Consider the following 15,158-nt stretch of genomic DNA (forward strand, 5'->3'; position numbering starts at 1 on the left):
TGGCTGTGAATGCCCGAATATGTGAATATGGGCATTATGCTGATGCAGACTCGGCAGACTTTCTAGTAAATGCTCTAATCACTTAGCGTTCCTCTTCCAAGCAATTATTAAATAAACTGGGCTTTGTTAGCTGTGTTAGCTGTATTAAATACGGATTAATGAAGAGCAATACAGAAAAAGCAGGCTATTCACTAGCATAGGAATGAAGTATCGAATGAAGTATCGGCCGAAAGTCTAGAGCAGCCGCACATACCCGATCTGTTTAGCTATGAGTTTCCGCGTACAGGATGTTTGAAGTCTGCTAGCTCAGCTTGGGCTTGGACCAAAGAAGTGAAAAGAGTTCTACCGAATTCCTCATATAGCAGTATCTATAAGATGACGTAGTCGAGGAGACGCTCACCGCCAACAGCCAAGTCTGATTCTGTTTTGAGATTGGCGTTTTCTCGACGCTCTGCTGTTTCCCAGAGGCTGTGGAAGAAAGGTCTTTCCTTAGGAAGGCATATAGCTCTAGAAGAGGAGCCTATTCTCCACTCCGGACGAATTAGTTGAGTAATACAGTCGCACACTTCTTAGCCACAAAGGAGATAGATAATATTGGAACAAGTCAGCAACTCAATCGACTAGTGGGTTCCTTGGGTACACGGATGTCACTTGTAGAATTTCACTACATGACAGCAAACTGCCACACTGATCAATATAAAAGTGTAGACCAATTTTTATAACAGTGGGAGGATGATATAAGCTATTCCGTGCATAGGGGGCGAACTGGACATGATATCATTTGTAAGACCTATAATGGTGTTTGGTAACACGCTTGGCCGGCCATGGAAGCTTTTGATCCCGAGGCACTAGTACTTAAGAATACAATGGCTTGGTGTCAGCCAATCTACAATACTGAAAATACAAAATTCTATCTACTCAAGGATTGAATCCGTTGAGATTTGAAGTGGGATATTTTCAGGCGCGTTATTCATGTTCATCTGCTGCGGCGTAGTCCTTTTCCTTTGGTATTCTATGAGACAATCAAGGTGAGAGCATTTCCACCCAGGAGCTTACTGGTAGGATGAGTACGTTGATCAGAGAATAAAACACAACCCGAGTTTTATTTTATGCTTTCTGTTGACTTCCGGACTGACTTGCATTACTTCCGATATCAGTAATTAAATTGACGATGAGAGAATGGGACCATGTTGGGGGGGATAGCTCTAAAAATGTATATATCGGTATCCCTCAAACGGAGGCAATAGGTTCTTCTTGATAGATATCTTGACACATATGCACCGCAATTTTTAATTTATTCTAATCAGACATAAGAAGACAAACCACGTCATACATACTTCCGGCTACATGTGATATGTCCGTACTTTTTATGTTGCTGCAGGATCTCCGCACGGGACGAGATGATCGGCAATCAGTTAACAGTGCTCTATTTGCCCTCCCGAAGTTTTGTCATCAAATCCGAAGACAAAGGAAAAGTGACCATCTAGTTTGGGGGGGGAAATACCAAATCAATTGCTCATCTATAACCTGTCATTCCACTCGTTCAACCAAGCTATTTCCCCTGTAGGGTTACAGAAGGGGATCCGGCAAGACTAACAGACCAACCAGATCACCGCCTTTCTTTCCCTTTTTTTATTTTATTTTTTTTTCTCCCCTTCTTCTCCGCCCCCAGAGAACCAAACTTCAACTCTTGTTGCCGGTGCTTTTGCTTCAGTTCGAGGCATTTATTTCTATCTCCTCTCTTCGAATTGTCTCACCTCCTTGGCTTTCTCGCCTCCCTCCCATACTTATTTACCTTACCTACCGGGCAAAAAGTACACCCACCCAGCTCAACACTGTTTACTCCCTGTTCCTCTCTCTCTCTCCTTTATCTTTCGTCGGTCGCATGGCCCCCTTCATCTTTCTCCCGAAATAGAATCCCTCCGTTTGGTTCCTCCGTTTGGCCTGAACCTCTTTTTTTCCCTTTATTCAAACCCACTCCCGCCTCCTTTTTAGCCGCGGATCACTGGTCTCATCCTCGTTTGCTCCTCTCGTTTATCGTTCCTTCTCCTCTTTCCCCCCGCTTGCCAAACAACTGTTTTCGCCATCCTTGTTCCTATCGGAGTAGAATAATCAATCACCGTTCCCCTCGTTTAACACCCCAAGCATCCTCTCCCATCCTCATCACCCTATCGCTTTCCATCATTGTTACCTCTCCTAGCGTCAGCGCCCATCCGGGGGAATCAAGCTAGAACATGGCCTCCAACGACGACAATTTGCAGACGGATAGCCTGAGCCTTGGACACGACAATGAGCGCTCCCTCTCTACCACTATTGCACCTTCTCAAGCATCCAATGTGCAACCAGTACCCGCTCCCGTCTCGCCCTCAGCACCTGCAGAGAGCTCACAAATTCTTGACCATCATGAAAGTACCCCTCAACATGATACAGTGACTGAAACGTCCGATTCGCAGCCCGTCGCCGGTGGCGAAAGCGCTACCACAACGCATTCACCAAGTGATGCGAATGCTCCCAACCAACCCCCTACTGAGTCGGGAGCCTCGACACTTGAGACGCGCCCTGCAGAGCAGCCATCGCAAGAGTCTGATGCAAAGGAAGAAGACAACGGCCCGTCTTTGGTGATTACATTGCTCTTGACGTCAGGTTCGCGGCATCCATTCAAGATCGACGGGCAATATCTCCGAAAACGGTCGGTGAATGTTGAAAACTACGATCCGTTTGCTATGAGCGTATATACACTCAAGGAGTTGATCTTTAGAGAGTGGCGGCAAGGTGTGTATTAGATATCATGGATCAGTCCCGATTTGAGTGCGACTGAAGCTGACGTGCGCATCTTCATAGATTGGGAGCCGCGACCATCGTCGCCTAGTTACATTCGGCTGATCTCGTTTGGTAAATTGCTTGACGATAAAGCCCCTCTATCAGGTATGCGATATTTTTACTATCTAAAATGACGCTTGGATATGTGCTAACCTATGGTCTAGACTCTAAATTTAACCACGATGCCCCTAACGTGGTGCATATGACGGTCAAGCCTCAGGAGCTTATCGACGAAGAGGATGCAAAAGGTGCCAAGGCACAGTACACACGGGAACGCGAAGCCAGTGAACGCAGCCCGGGATGCCGTTGCATTATCCAATGAAATCATTGGATTGAATACTTGCACATACAGCAGATGATGGGGGTTGTATCCTTGCCAGCTCCGACATAAACTGGACATCCGGTACTGGCTATTCTGCTCTGTCGTCCTCTACCCAAATTAGCAGAGGCCCTGGCCAGTTGGTTTCCTGCTGGGTGCGATGGGCTCATAATGTCGCATTCCCCGTCCATCTATCTTGTCTTGGTTCTGTCCTCTTTTTATTTGTGAGCGCTTTGGCATGGCCATCGCTTCGTGGCCTCGATGCGGGTTATCTAGTTGGCCACTTGTGACCGTAAACTGGGACGGCGTTCCGGATGTTAGTTATTTGCTCGTCTAGCACTGAGGCATTTGTGTGGTATATGTTTTTTTTTTGTTTTGACAGTGTTCTGGTCCTATGGTTTCCGTTTGCTTGCATAACTACCTGAGTTGCTCGATGCTGCTCTTGTCCTTCACCCCGTTCGTATATACCCTATTTTCCTTGATCCTCGAAGCTGTTGTTTATCAGCATGTGTCTACATATTAGCAAAATTTTACTATTTCATGGCTCATCAAGTGACGTCCATTACCGTCGGAAACATGTTAGCTGGAATTTCTGTCGCACATACTACACCCTGACAGAATTGTCGCAACAATCTTGTCTTCAAGACCGCGGGAAACCTAGCCTCTGCAAGATCTAGGTAGAAGCAATCATAAGTAGTGCAAGGCTTGTGGTTTCCTTTGATCGTAACATGACCCGGGACACTGTCACTATTGAGACAATATCGCTACACATAGGGTGTACAAAGGCTCCCTTTATATCTGCGACCCAGCCTACGATCCCACCCACGGTCGATACGTGTTAGCCAGAAATTCGTCCATGCAACCGTATGTCTAAATTGCATCTAGTAGTATTCGCTCAGCATATCATGAGCCGCGTCCCAAATACTCTTGTATGCATCCTGCCTGTATCGAGAAAAGAATCATAACGACCCATCCAACGAATTAAAATAAAACGACCAACGAAACGTTTCATAACCGGAGCCCCGTCAAAGCCCCATGTCCATGTCCTTAGAAATCCATCTGTAGCCTCTTCTCCATCTCGTCGTGGAAAGTGGCCGGTTCCCTGAACTCGTCTCCTATAGTATACTAAGTTAGTCACGCGCGAATACTACTAAAACCCACTAATATCTTTTCAACCCCTCCCCGCCCAAAATCCCGCAATCGAAACCGACACAATGAAGATGAGGACGAAGAAGATAAGACAGGGTAGATATAGCAACAAAACAAGACGAACCTTGAAACACATCCTCCCATCCAACTTCCGCATCCCGGCCCCCCAGTACTAGGATATCCTCATGGACGTTCCCGCCCTTGGTACCCCCCAGCACAGCCGGGCGGAACGATCCATCCCGTACCAACTTCAGTTCCATGCCGCGGCGGACGGGCTCGGCGATGCCGTATGCCCGACGGAGCGATTCCATTTTCATTGCATCCTGCGTTTGGCGCCAGGCGAGGAGACGGGCTTCGAGTGGGTGCGCGGAGGCGGGGATTTCGGATTGAGAGGAGGGAGGGCCGCGAGGCGCGGGGAGGGTAATGTTGTCGCGGAGGGTGTCGGGGAGACCGGGGGCTGAGGGGGCACCTTTGGAGGGGTGGGGGAGGGAGATGGGGATGTTTTGGCGGGTGGTTGTGTTGGTTGTTTGGGTGCGGTGGTTTGTGGCTGGGGCGATGCGGAGAGACTGGTTGATTTTTTTGTTAATTGATGTGTTTCTTGTTTCTTGGATGGGGTGTTGTATGGAGGGCGGTGGTGATGGGTAGGAGGTGAGTACGTACCATTGTAGTGGATTTGAAGGAGAGAGACTTATGGTAATATTGGGGAGATCTATTGGGATGGAACAGCTTCTAGAGACTGTGGATAAGTGGTGGAGGATGATGGGGGAAGTGAACGTTTAAGATGAAGCCGGGCAAGAAAGCAGTAGAGGTTAGAGAGATACCAGAAGCTCTGACGATAGACCAGTGACCTACTCAGGTAAGGCAGCGGTAGGATAGCGCGTCCAGCTCCTCCGGTGTCCCTTGCGCACCACGTCTGCAATAGCCGATGAATCACGTGAGCGCTATCGCAAATTGTCCCCGATCAATTATACCAGAACCTCCGACAATAGAAGGCAATACAGGACCGCCATCGCCACACTTCTCACCCCAGAATGCCGCCATTCGTCTCATCTCTCACCATCCGTACGCTGCGGACTATCATTCAGCGTCCCACCTTCACTGCCATTGCCGCTCCGAAGCCCTCATACTCCATCCCCCGATTCCAACCCATCCTCCGCACACCCACGGCCGTTGCGGCCGCAGCCACTCCCAGCCTTGCAATCCGCCAGTTCTCGACCTCCCCATTCCGCCAGGCAACCTACAACCAAGTCCGTCGCGGATGCCGTGTTGCTCAGCGGGCGCGCCGTGCCCGGTCTCCCGCGCTCAAAGATAGGCCTGAGATGAAGGGTGTGTGCTTGAAGACGGGTATCACGAAGCCCAAGAAGCCTAACTCCGGTGAGAGGAAGACGGCAAGAGTACGCTTGAGTAGTGGCAAGGTGGTTACGGCTTATATTCCTGGTGAAGGTTGGTCTTCCCCGTTCTGATGCTGGTCTGGGAGGGAGTTTGTTCGGCAATTGACGCTGACTTGGATGATCTATAGGCCATAATGTGCAGCAGCACAGTGTTGTTCTTGTTCGTGGTGGACGTGCTCAGGATTGCCCTGGTGTGAAGTACCATTTGGTTCGGGGTGCTATGGATCTGGTAAGTCGCCATTTTCCGCTTTAGTGTCGATGGGTTGGTTGAGTGATGTGGTTGCTGACGGCTTTTATAGGGTGGTGTTGCCAACCGGTTGACAAGCAGATCCAAATATGGTACTAAGAAGCCGAAGAGGGATTAATTAATTGCGCTTGGAGAGGAGAGATACCCTGACAAGGTGGATGGGTGAGAAGGCGATGCTAGAATGCCTGTATTGTACTATCTACTTGGTTCTGTCGAACGGACTGTTATCGTCGTTATCGTTATAAATAGCTATGTACATTTATGATGGGATTTGATATTGAATGGGCTAATTGCTTTTCCCCCTCAACTCAAAACACAGTATGATAATTGCCCTGCTGTAACCTTAGCGCTCCATGAATATGCACAATCACTTCCTAGAAACAAGGAAAGAAAACGAACAAAGATCCCTCTAATAAGACATGCGAACGACGCACGAACGTATGGAAAGAACAAAGAAGGGCCCACAAGGCCAATGTCCAGCATCTACAGTTAGATCCAATTTTAGCGAAGGATTCTACCTTCTCGTATGGTGCTACTCAGCGTCTGAGATAGGCCGTCCAAACAGCGGCAATTCGATCAAGTAGATATAGTCCGCCATGGACCACTCGCACTCGAACGCTTTTGCTGATCGCAAGGACAATGCCACCAATGATGATAATTGAGAGGAAGACTTTCCCGAGGACGGCTAGTCAACTTTCATCCTCGTAACCCGCGGGCTTTTTCATATCATTAACATGGAAGAAGCGGGAAGTGCCTGGATGAAGTAATATACGTCAGTAAGCTGATCCTGGTAGCAGTGAGTATCAACATACAGGAATAGCCCTTCCAGTCAAAATTCTCGCTGGGGTTGCAGTGGCACTTGAGATCCAGCCTCAACTGCTCACCAGTCGGACAGTGTGTGAAGGGAATATGGTAGTAGGCAATTTCATTGAAGAAATGAATCTGCTCCTTTTTCAGGAGCAGACCAGCAGCAATAGAGTGCACTGGAGCGTCGCCCCATCGTTCATAAAAGAAGCCGCCGTCGTGGTCAAGGGATTCGAAGTAATCAAGGTATTCTTTGGATCTGAGCCATTCTAGATGTCCGATTTCAAAGTTCGACCACTGCTCACAACATTCGCGTTAGTGAAGCTGAATCACGGCTAAACATGCGAGGAACTTACGAAATGGCACTTGTTGTAAGTTTTTCCGCCATCGTCGCTCAAGAATCCCATGGAGTTCCCTTTGGCTATGTGTTCCGGGTGGTTGCTCATGAACTTTTTCACACTATCCCAGAGAGTGGGAATGGTGTCGAAGTACTCATACAAACTGAGAACGAAGCTATACTTCTTGTCGTTTTCCTTCATGAATCGGAACGGGTCGAAGCTAATATCGCAGAACAGTTCAATGCTGGGCTCCACACGCCAGTAGTACTCGTAATTCAGCATCAACGGGTGACGGAAGAAGAATCCAGACTCATAACGGCACATGTGTCGGTAGCTCTCGGAATCACCGTAGATGATTTTCTTTTGGCCCATATCCTCGCGCACCTTGGCCGCCTTGTCTTGGTCAATCCACTCAGGATACGACCAGTGTTCCTTTGGAATAACGCCGTAATGGGTGTTGCCAGAAACCAGTGCCGTAGTGATCTTTTTGAAGTTGTCATCGAATTCCTTATCGTTTAGGAAGACCCAATCATAATGGTAGTTGCGATTGAAGCGATCTTCGACACTCCGGATCGATTTCGCGATATCCCAGACATCGGAATTGCGTGCCAAAGTCACAAAAGTAGCATTGACCCGTTCACCCTGAAGGGCGCTCCCGTTCCCTGGAACACCGTTGGTATGTTCCTTCGAGGTAGCTGCATTGCCATGAGAGGATGAGGATGAAGAAGTGGAAGTGGAAGTGTCTTTGTAGTTTGACGGGTTTAACTTCGACCCGATGGTTTCGGGAATAGGAAGAGCGCTTCTGGAGACGAAAAAGAAAAGCGCCAAACCCTATATCGATATATCCCAAGTTAGCCACTGGTAAGGAATAGCATGGGGACAGAAAACCACTAACCACAGCGGCGAAAAGAAGATATCGCACATATCTCACCGGTCCCGATGACATGGTGATAAGATGTCCCTACCGTGCCAGACACGGGACAATTGGAACCCTGTTGATGTTGACGATGGGTGCCTAGGCTGAGGGGCGAACTTGGCTTCTATACGAAAACGGACAGGTCGCAAAGCAAGGGGGATGTAGCACGCGGAACTAAACGAATGACAAGGAGAAGAAAAGGGCGGAGATGATTTAAATGGTTTCGTAAATTAAGCCGACAATCAGAAACAGGGCTGTCTAAGTATGTCGTCCGAAGGACCCAACTTAGTACAGGATGACAGCGGGAGCGGCGATGGAGGCCACAGCAATGAGACAAGGGGGAGAGACACTTTCAGGAAGAAGAAATCACCCTCTAGTCAGCAAGGAAATTGCAGGATCCCCACCCTTTACAGGAATTCCGTCGGGGACGGGAACAAATATGAATGTTGAGTTTCACAAGTCAAGGAGAAATTATAGGAACAGAAGAAAAAGTCGAACCTTTCGTCTTGAGACCATGATTTGGCTGCGGAATGCCAACGTAATGTTCTCTATGATTTTTATTGGCCAAGACTCACTCCCCTATTCGTACAGTAGTAGTAGCTATGGAAGTAGGTAAATTTATTGCTAGAGGTGCTATGTTCTAGTGAGGTAAACATTTCAATACTAAGAATGAAAGGAGTTCTTTATATACTTAAATATGAGAAAGTAAAAAAAAAAAAAAATTTTAAAAGAAAAAGGTTCGATTCATCTTTCCATACGTGTTGATTTATACACATCAGTTCTTCAGACTGTGTTTTATGTTTGAATGGGGCAAAAGCCAACTCTGAAGGCGACGATCTATTCCTGCCTGGGGATTGGGGCAGAAGCTGGATCGATTGTCACAGATGAGAATGGAAAGAAGGTTATACAAGGCCAATGTATTCCCTTTCGCTGCCATAATGGAACAAAAAAGGAACAGATCCATGTTGAGGTCCCGTGCACTTGTTGAACTTGAATTGTCAAATGTTGTTGCCTCAGGCATGAATATCCTGCGCTGGCACTAACCTGGAGTCGGTAAGCGGGTGATATCAGACCGGAAGGTCAACTTCATCCCGCACTACAATTATGCGGCGGTAAATCTCGCTCTCCTGTTACCCCATCCTCCTGCATCCACGTCCCGCTGAAGATGTCCTTCTTCGGCTTTGATACGACCCTGCCGAGGGATCGAGGTGGACAGAGGGGTATTTTTGATACCCCTGACCCGTTTGCCGAAGTCGCTCGCGCCCGAGTGGAAGGACATCATGACGACGATGATGATGTGTAAGACTGCCCATCCCCCTTGGTGTCGCTTCCAATTTCATAGTTCATATACGAAGGGACTCCTCGCCACCAAGTAACTAATCTCTCGTCTATTTCCAGAATTGATTTCGAGGATACGTATGATGGTCTGGGAGATCAGCTCGATGATGACCAGGATGCGTTTAACGACGATACGTTCGGCGAGGAGCTCGGCTCTGGCCATGTCGGCAAGGACTTTGACTTCTTCGGGAAGACTGCCCAGGTAGCCGATGCGATTGGAGAGGAGCAGGTCCGTTATAGCCTACAGAAGCCCCAAGCTCCTGCTGTCGCCCCTGTCGCCGAGGTACCCGTTGAGACTCTTGCTACGAGCACCGCAGCCCAGAAGCCCAAGCGCACGGGATATGAGAAATATTCGGACCCGGATTACATCCCTGATCTCCAAGCGAAATCTAGTGTATGGAATCTGCAGAAGAAGCCCGAGTCCACCCCCTCGCCCGCGCCCGCGCCCGCAGCCATGGCCCAGCCGGCGTTGCAGACCAGGAAGATGTTGAGTTTGGAGGAAGTGGAAGCGCAGTTGCGTTACCAGGGCATTGGACCCGCGCCAGGCTTACCCCCAGTGTCCCTTCCTCACTCGATGGCTGAAGCACTCCATCCTCTGCAGCGGCCTCAGCAGATCCCTGGTCTCCCAGAAGGCTTCCCACAGCTGCCGCCTGAATTCTTACAGGCCCAGTTTGCCAAAGGTGTGCCGCCTGCACAGATGATGCATCACCCCCCGATGGTTCATGAGCCGTATCCTCCCCCCAATATACCATTGCATCTGCTGCAGAATGCCAATATTCCTCCCCAGCACATGGTTCCCCCTCACCATCAAGGGCCCCCGCGTGCGCAGCGGACCCAGCAGCAGGCGCAACAACAGCAGCCACAGCAGCAACAGACGCCGCCACCGATGCCCTACCACACGTCGCAGGGTTCACGGGGAACGAATGGCACACTGCCGTTGATCACAAACCCTCAGCAGCTGATGCAGCTGACGGAGGAACAGCGTGTAGCGTACTTGATGGAAGATGCGAAGCGTGCAAAGCGCAATCACAAGATTTTCCTTCTTTCTAAGGGTAATGGGCTGATGACTCCGCAAGACAAGAATTTCATCACCCGTATTCAGCTCCAGCAACTAGTAGCAGCCGCGGGTAATGTTGCAGGCGCAGACTCGGAGGCTGTCTTAGCTGAGGACTTCTACTATCAAGTCTACAGCCAGATCCGAGGTGCGCCCAGACAGCACCCGCATCAGCCCCTCGGTCATTTTGCACAAACCTACCTTCTCCAGACGGGTAATCGTCTCGGTGGTCATGGATCCCGACGACAGGCACAGAGTGCCGATAACCACATGCAAAGAATGCAGCAGCAGGTCCAGCGTGCAGTTGAAGCCGCCAAGGCTAAACCGAAAAATAAGCAACTTATCATCGAGGGAAGCTTGGGCAAGATCTCTTTCAGTAATGCGAAGACACCAAAGCCAATGCTCAATATCAAGCGCCCCGAGACCTCTGAAGGAGCTAAGGTGACTAAGAAACCGCATACCGACCTTAGTCTCAGTGACCGGAAGTCTATCTTAACAAACATCGAAAGTGTATATGACACGTTAATGGAACTGGAAGATATGGAACGCACAATGCCGCCTCCACCAAACGAAAACGAACCCGAAGCGATTCAACAGCACATGGAGTGGCGACAGAAGGTCCACACTCTCAACCAGAAGCTGTGGCAGGAGCTCAAAGTTATGGAACCTATCGTTCCCAATACAAGCACCCCGCACCCCTTCATTGCATTCCTTTCGTACCCCAAGGGCAAGAAGGCTATTCCCCGTATCTTCCGTCACATTGATCAGGAACAGCGGATTACCATCCTTACTATGATCGTCGTGCATCTGGATAGTTTGGACGTGGTTCGGCATGGACAGCCAGCGCCTGGTGAAACGCAGCCTTCTCTAGCCATGAGAGAGGCTATCGATCTGTTCTCGCAAGCGGTTATGCCCAGCCTACTGGGTTATGTTAATGAGGCTCCATTCAACATTATTATCGGGCTCTTGGGGTTGGTTATCGCGCAGACTCATGTACACATGGTTGCTAGGACCCGCATCGGACTAGGCATTCTGACTATGCTACTAAGCCGTGCAGAGATCGTGAAGGAAGCCGGACAGGCCACTGAACGGGACTGGCAACAATGGGTTGAAAATTTCAACGTCTTGTTTGACACTCTAGAGCCTACTTTTGGGGACGTCTTCCCTAGCTCTATCAATGCAGGCGACGATATGTATGTGTGGCAATTCTTGGCCGCGGTCGGGATTGGAGCTAGTCCCGAACAACAACAACGTTTGGTTATCGCCGTGAAGTAAGTTGTCTCTATGATTTCTGCCTCCTGGAGCTCATCCTTTCTGTGGGTGTAAATCTTCCAAGGCAACGGTGCTAACAGTTTTACAGGGATCGTGTTATGGAAACCGTGGCGTATAGCAAGACTCTCCCGGCTGACATGGCTAGCCAACGACTTGGTAATGTCAACCTCTTCATGCGGGCCATCGGTCTTGATGTTGAACTGCTCGGTTAGAGAGGGAATGGCTCCGCATACCTATACATTGTTGAGAGCTGGTGCTTTTAAGACATGGCATGGATAGGCCTCTATGCCAAAGAAGGCAAAGTAAAAAGTAATTAACCGGTGCTTGCACCAGCCTGGGAGAGACTCTGTCACCCCAAACCCGGGTTCCTCACGAGCTGTTCGCCATCCTCGCTTGTGGACCCGGGATGAAGAAGTGAATGGCCGGGCGAAGGGTTTGGCTGAGAAGGCCAAGGGATCATCCCACTAATTGGTTAAAGTCAATGTGTGAGAAAGGATCATGATCAACTCCCCAGGAGTTTGATGACGCTAGTAACGATAAGTGAAGAGGGCAATCGACAAGATATTCTCGGATGAACTTTCCTCTGCGGTCTATTGTGGTGATGCCGTATATCCATATTTGTTTCTATTCTTTGAATGTACATTTCTTTCCCGGTTCTATCTCAAGTCGACAGGCAAAAGTCAAGAAAATTTTAACACTTAAGTCTCTATGAGTGGCACAATAAGCGTGTAACTGGAATATAACGTTGGATTCTTTCTAGCATCATTTATGAGCTTTATGAGCTAGGTGGGTTTGCGGGTATGTTCATTTGTTGCTCTATAAAGCGTCTCAACCCTGCGCCATCTTCCTTAGGAGATAACTTGTGAAGCAAAGTTCATTATGTGAAAGCCTATAGAAGCGATGATATTGGTAAGATGACGCTAAATACGTAGGAAGCCTCATGGCACTGCTATATTAGGACGCGGTGAGGCTGTAAGATGGCTCGCCACTTTATTGCAGCACTCCGTATATTGCTCGGGACCAATCGACCGGACAACACTCGGCGCGAAGTTGGAACAACAATCGCATTGCTACTTGACTGCTATTAACGGGCTGGACCCTTGGGTCATCTTTGTATGTAGGGCCTGTTTAATCCACCGACGAAGTGGAACTTGACCCGCTCAGCGTAGGACGACTGGACCGGAGAGAATCGACCCTCTCGAGATGTCTCGCCAACACGTTCCTTCGGATTCGTTCGTTTATCTTCTAGGGACCCCAGAGTGCAAATGCCAGATATTATCCGACATTGCAAACCGAGATCGTTGCCGAATGGCCCGTTCTTTACCCGGGGAAGGCATCTAACCGGGGTTGCCGTGCCCGGTCGAATGATGCCGAGCGAACACCGCATGGGGTGATATGGGGTGACTGACCAGATTTCTCACAGGGTTTGATTATCCGATGGACAGTCTTACAGCTTACCGGAGTTCGTTTGAAGTATAGACTCTTAGCCTAAGCCTGTTTTGCGTATATATATGTCCGATTTAAGGAAAGGGGGGCCTGCCATTGACAAGCGGGATGGATTTATGGGAAGTATATAGTACGTGGTACGCACGTGTAGTGATGGGAAAATAAGTGGTACGCATCCTATACCACCCTGTAAAATTGAAGGGTTGATCGTCACGCAAGAAGGCTGTTAGAGCTTAAGGTGCATTACGTGTGTCTGGGACTGTACCGCTGATCACCGATCAAAGAAAATTAGCGATGAGCAATAGGGGTTATTTCATTAAAGAGAAGAATTCGCGTTCAGTGGAAGAATAAAATAAATAAATGAAGAATAGTCTTTTTGAAAATGCATAAAAACACGTATGATAGTCTATCAATATGTGAAGAATACATAGATAACATACTAAGCTTGAATTTGGTGGTTTATATTTGATTTTCGCAAAATTACCAATACCAGCATCACCTGCAGGGTGACATGCGTAACTTCCAGGTCAATCCACCCGAACGGATGCCCCTCCGCAATTGTCCTCCTCCCCACCAATCCATTTGCGGTACCCCTTAAATATCCCGTTACCAGCGCTCGTTGTCTTTGAGTTTCTTTCTTTCTTCTCTTTTTCTCTCCAGAGAATTCTCCCCTTCTAATCACTTCTCCTACGCCTCCTACTCTCGTCTTCAATTGCAGCTGCCATCATGCCTTCTGGTTCAGTCCTTGTCACTGGGTAAGATATAGCACCCTCCGCGGCATAGTATGCCCCACCATGGACTCAATGGACTGATCGCGCAACCATATAGTGGAACGGGCTACATTGGCTCTTTCACTGCCCTTGCCCTTCTTGAGGCTGGCTACAAGGTCGTCGTTGCTGACAACCTTTACAACTCCTCCGCCGAAGCTCTTCGTCGCATTGAGTTGATCTCGGGTAAGAAGGCCGAGTTCGCCCAGGTCGATATCACCGACGAGGCCGCCTTCGACAAGGTTTTCGAGGCTCATCCCGACATTGACAGCGTCATTCACTTCGCTGCCCTGAAGGTATGCTTATCCAATTCCGCCTCGAGTATCTCGATCACTCACAACTGCGCTTTTGATATTAGGCTGTCGGTGAGTCCGGTGAGAAGCCTCTGGACTACTACTATGTCAACGTCTACGGCACTATCAACCTCCTCCGTTCCATGGTCCGCCACAATGTCTACAACATTGTATTCTCCAGCTCGGCTACCGTCTACGGTGATGCCACCCGCTTCCCCAACATGATCCCCATCCCCGAGGAGTGCCCTCTGGGCCCCACCAACCCCTATGGTAACACCAAGTTCTCCGTTGAGACCGCCATCACCGATTTTATCAACGCTCAGCGCAACAATGCCATTAAGGCTGGAAACGAGGCTGAGGCGCAGAAGTGGAACGGTGCTCTGCTCCGCTACTTCAACCCCGCTGGTGCTCACCCCAGTGGCATCATGGGTGAGGACCCCCAGGGTGTTCCTTACAACCTGCTGCCCCTTCTTGCCCAGGTCGCTACTGGCAAGCGCGAGAAGCTCCTCGTGTTCGGTGACGGTAAGTGTTCCAGCTTCTCCAGATTTGCGCGAGAATGTGCTTTGACTGACTTGTCCGGCGCTAGACTACGCCTCCCATGACGGCACTGCCATTCGTGACTACATTCACATTCTTGACCTTGCTGATGGTCACTTGAAGGCTCTCAACTACCTGCGCTCGAACAACCCTGGTGTCCGTGCCTGGAACTTGGGTACCGGCCGGGGCAGCACTGTCTACGAGATGATTCGTGCCTTCTCCGCCGCTGTTGGCCGCGATCTCCCCTACGATGTTGCCCCCCGCCGTGCTGGTGATGTCCTCAACCTCACCGCTAACCCCACCCGCGCCCACACCGAGCTTGGCTGGAAGGCTGAGCGCACTCTCGAGCAAGCTTGCGAGGACCTCTGGCGCTGGACAAAGAACAACCCTCAGGGCTACCGCCAGGAGCCCCCTGCTGAGCTGCTGGAACAGCTGAAGAAATAAATTACTTTAATCTAAAGAATCAT

The 15,158-nt window shown here is 49.4% G+C and overlaps 7 protein-coding genes across 7 annotated transcripts; 5 read left to right on the forward strand and 2 right to left on the reverse strand.

Annotated features, from left to right (window-relative positions):
• Positions 1 to 1,901: 1,901 nt before the first annotated feature.
• BDW43DRAFT_26952 (uncharacterized protein) lies at positions 1,902 to 3,394 on the forward strand. The gene is made up of 3 exons (XM_032041244.1): positions 1,902 to 2,772; positions 2,842 to 2,925; positions 2,985 to 3,394. The coding sequence occupies exons 1-3, from the start codon at positions 2,235 to 2,237 to the stop codon at positions 3,140 to 3,142; spliced, it is 780 nt and encodes a 259-aa protein (XP_031902637.1). The 5' UTR covers positions 1,902 to 2,234; the 3' UTR covers positions 3,143 to 3,394.
• An 839-nt stretch (positions 3,395 to 4,233) lies between these two features.
• On the reverse strand, positions 4,234 to 5,102 carry BDW43DRAFT_269659 (proteasome maturation protein). Its single transcript, XM_032041261.1, has 2 exons — positions 4,949 to 5,102; positions 4,234 to 4,854 (listed from the first exon to the last, which is right to left on the reverse strand). Exons 1-2 carry the CDS (start codon positions 4,949 to 4,951, stop codon positions 4,300 to 4,302), a joined length of 558 nt encoding a protein of 185 aa, XP_031902638.1. The 5' UTR covers positions 4,952 to 5,102; the 3' UTR covers positions 4,234 to 4,299.
• A 217-nt stretch (positions 5,103 to 5,319) lies between these two features.
• On the forward strand, positions 5,320 to 6,044 carry BDW43DRAFT_309133 (mitochondrial 37S ribosomal protein uS12m; the record flags this gene model as incomplete). Its single annotated transcript, XM_032046652.1, has 3 exons — positions 5,320 to 5,731; positions 5,808 to 5,908; positions 5,979 to 6,044. The coding sequence occupies 3 exons, from the start codon at positions 5,320 to 5,322 to the stop codon at positions 6,042 to 6,044; spliced, it is 579 nt and encodes a 192-aa protein (XP_031902639.1).
• BDW43DRAFT_269664 (glycosyltransferase family 15 protein) lies at positions 5,887 to 8,705 on the reverse strand. Its single transcript, XM_032041262.1, has 4 exons — positions 7,964 to 8,705; positions 7,087 to 7,899; positions 6,739 to 7,027; positions 5,887 to 6,680 (listed from the first exon to the last, which is right to left on the reverse strand). Exons 1-4 carry the CDS (start codon positions 8,012 to 8,014, stop codon positions 6,616 to 6,618), a joined length of 1,218 nt encoding a protein of 405 aa, XP_031902640.1. The 5' UTR covers positions 8,015 to 8,705; the 3' UTR covers positions 5,887 to 6,615.
• Positions 8,148 to 8,680, forward strand: BDW43DRAFT_26959 (uncharacterized protein). The gene has a single exon (XM_032041255.1). The coding sequence runs from the start codon at positions 8,280 to 8,282 to the stop codon at positions 8,598 to 8,600; it is 321 nt and encodes a 106-aa protein (XP_031902641.1). The 5' UTR covers positions 8,148 to 8,279; the 3' UTR covers positions 8,601 to 8,680.
• Positions 8,706 to 8,921: 216 nt separating the features above from the next.
• Positions 8,922 to 12,306, forward strand: BDW43DRAFT_27068 (deadenylation-dependent mRNA-decapping factor PAT1). The gene is made up of 3 exons (XM_032041354.1): positions 8,922 to 9,283; positions 9,383 to 11,647; positions 11,737 to 12,306. Exons 1-3 carry the CDS (start codon positions 9,150 to 9,152, stop codon positions 11,858 to 11,860), a joined length of 2,523 nt encoding a protein of 840 aa, XP_031902642.1. The 5' UTR covers positions 8,922 to 9,149; the 3' UTR covers positions 11,861 to 12,306.
• A 1,514-nt stretch (positions 12,307 to 13,820) lies between these two features.
• On the forward strand, positions 13,821 to 15,135 carry BDW43DRAFT_298817 (NAD-dependent epimerase/dehydratase family protein; the record flags this gene model as incomplete). Its single annotated transcript, XM_032044621.1, has 4 exons — positions 13,821 to 13,849; positions 13,923 to 14,157; positions 14,220 to 14,676; positions 14,741 to 15,135. 4 exons carry the CDS (start codon positions 13,821 to 13,823, stop codon positions 15,133 to 15,135), a joined length of 1,116 nt encoding a protein of 371 aa, XP_031902643.1.
• Positions 15,136 to 15,158: the final 23 nt, after the last annotated feature.

The sequence above is a fragment of the Aspergillus alliaceus genome (assembly GCF_009176365.1).
Source record: "Aspergillus alliaceus strain CBS 536.65 unplaced genomic scaffold BDW43scaffold_11, whole genome shotgun sequence".
NCBI lineage: Eukaryota > Fungi > Ascomycota > Eurotiomycetes > Eurotiales > Aspergillaceae > Aspergillus > Aspergillus alliaceus.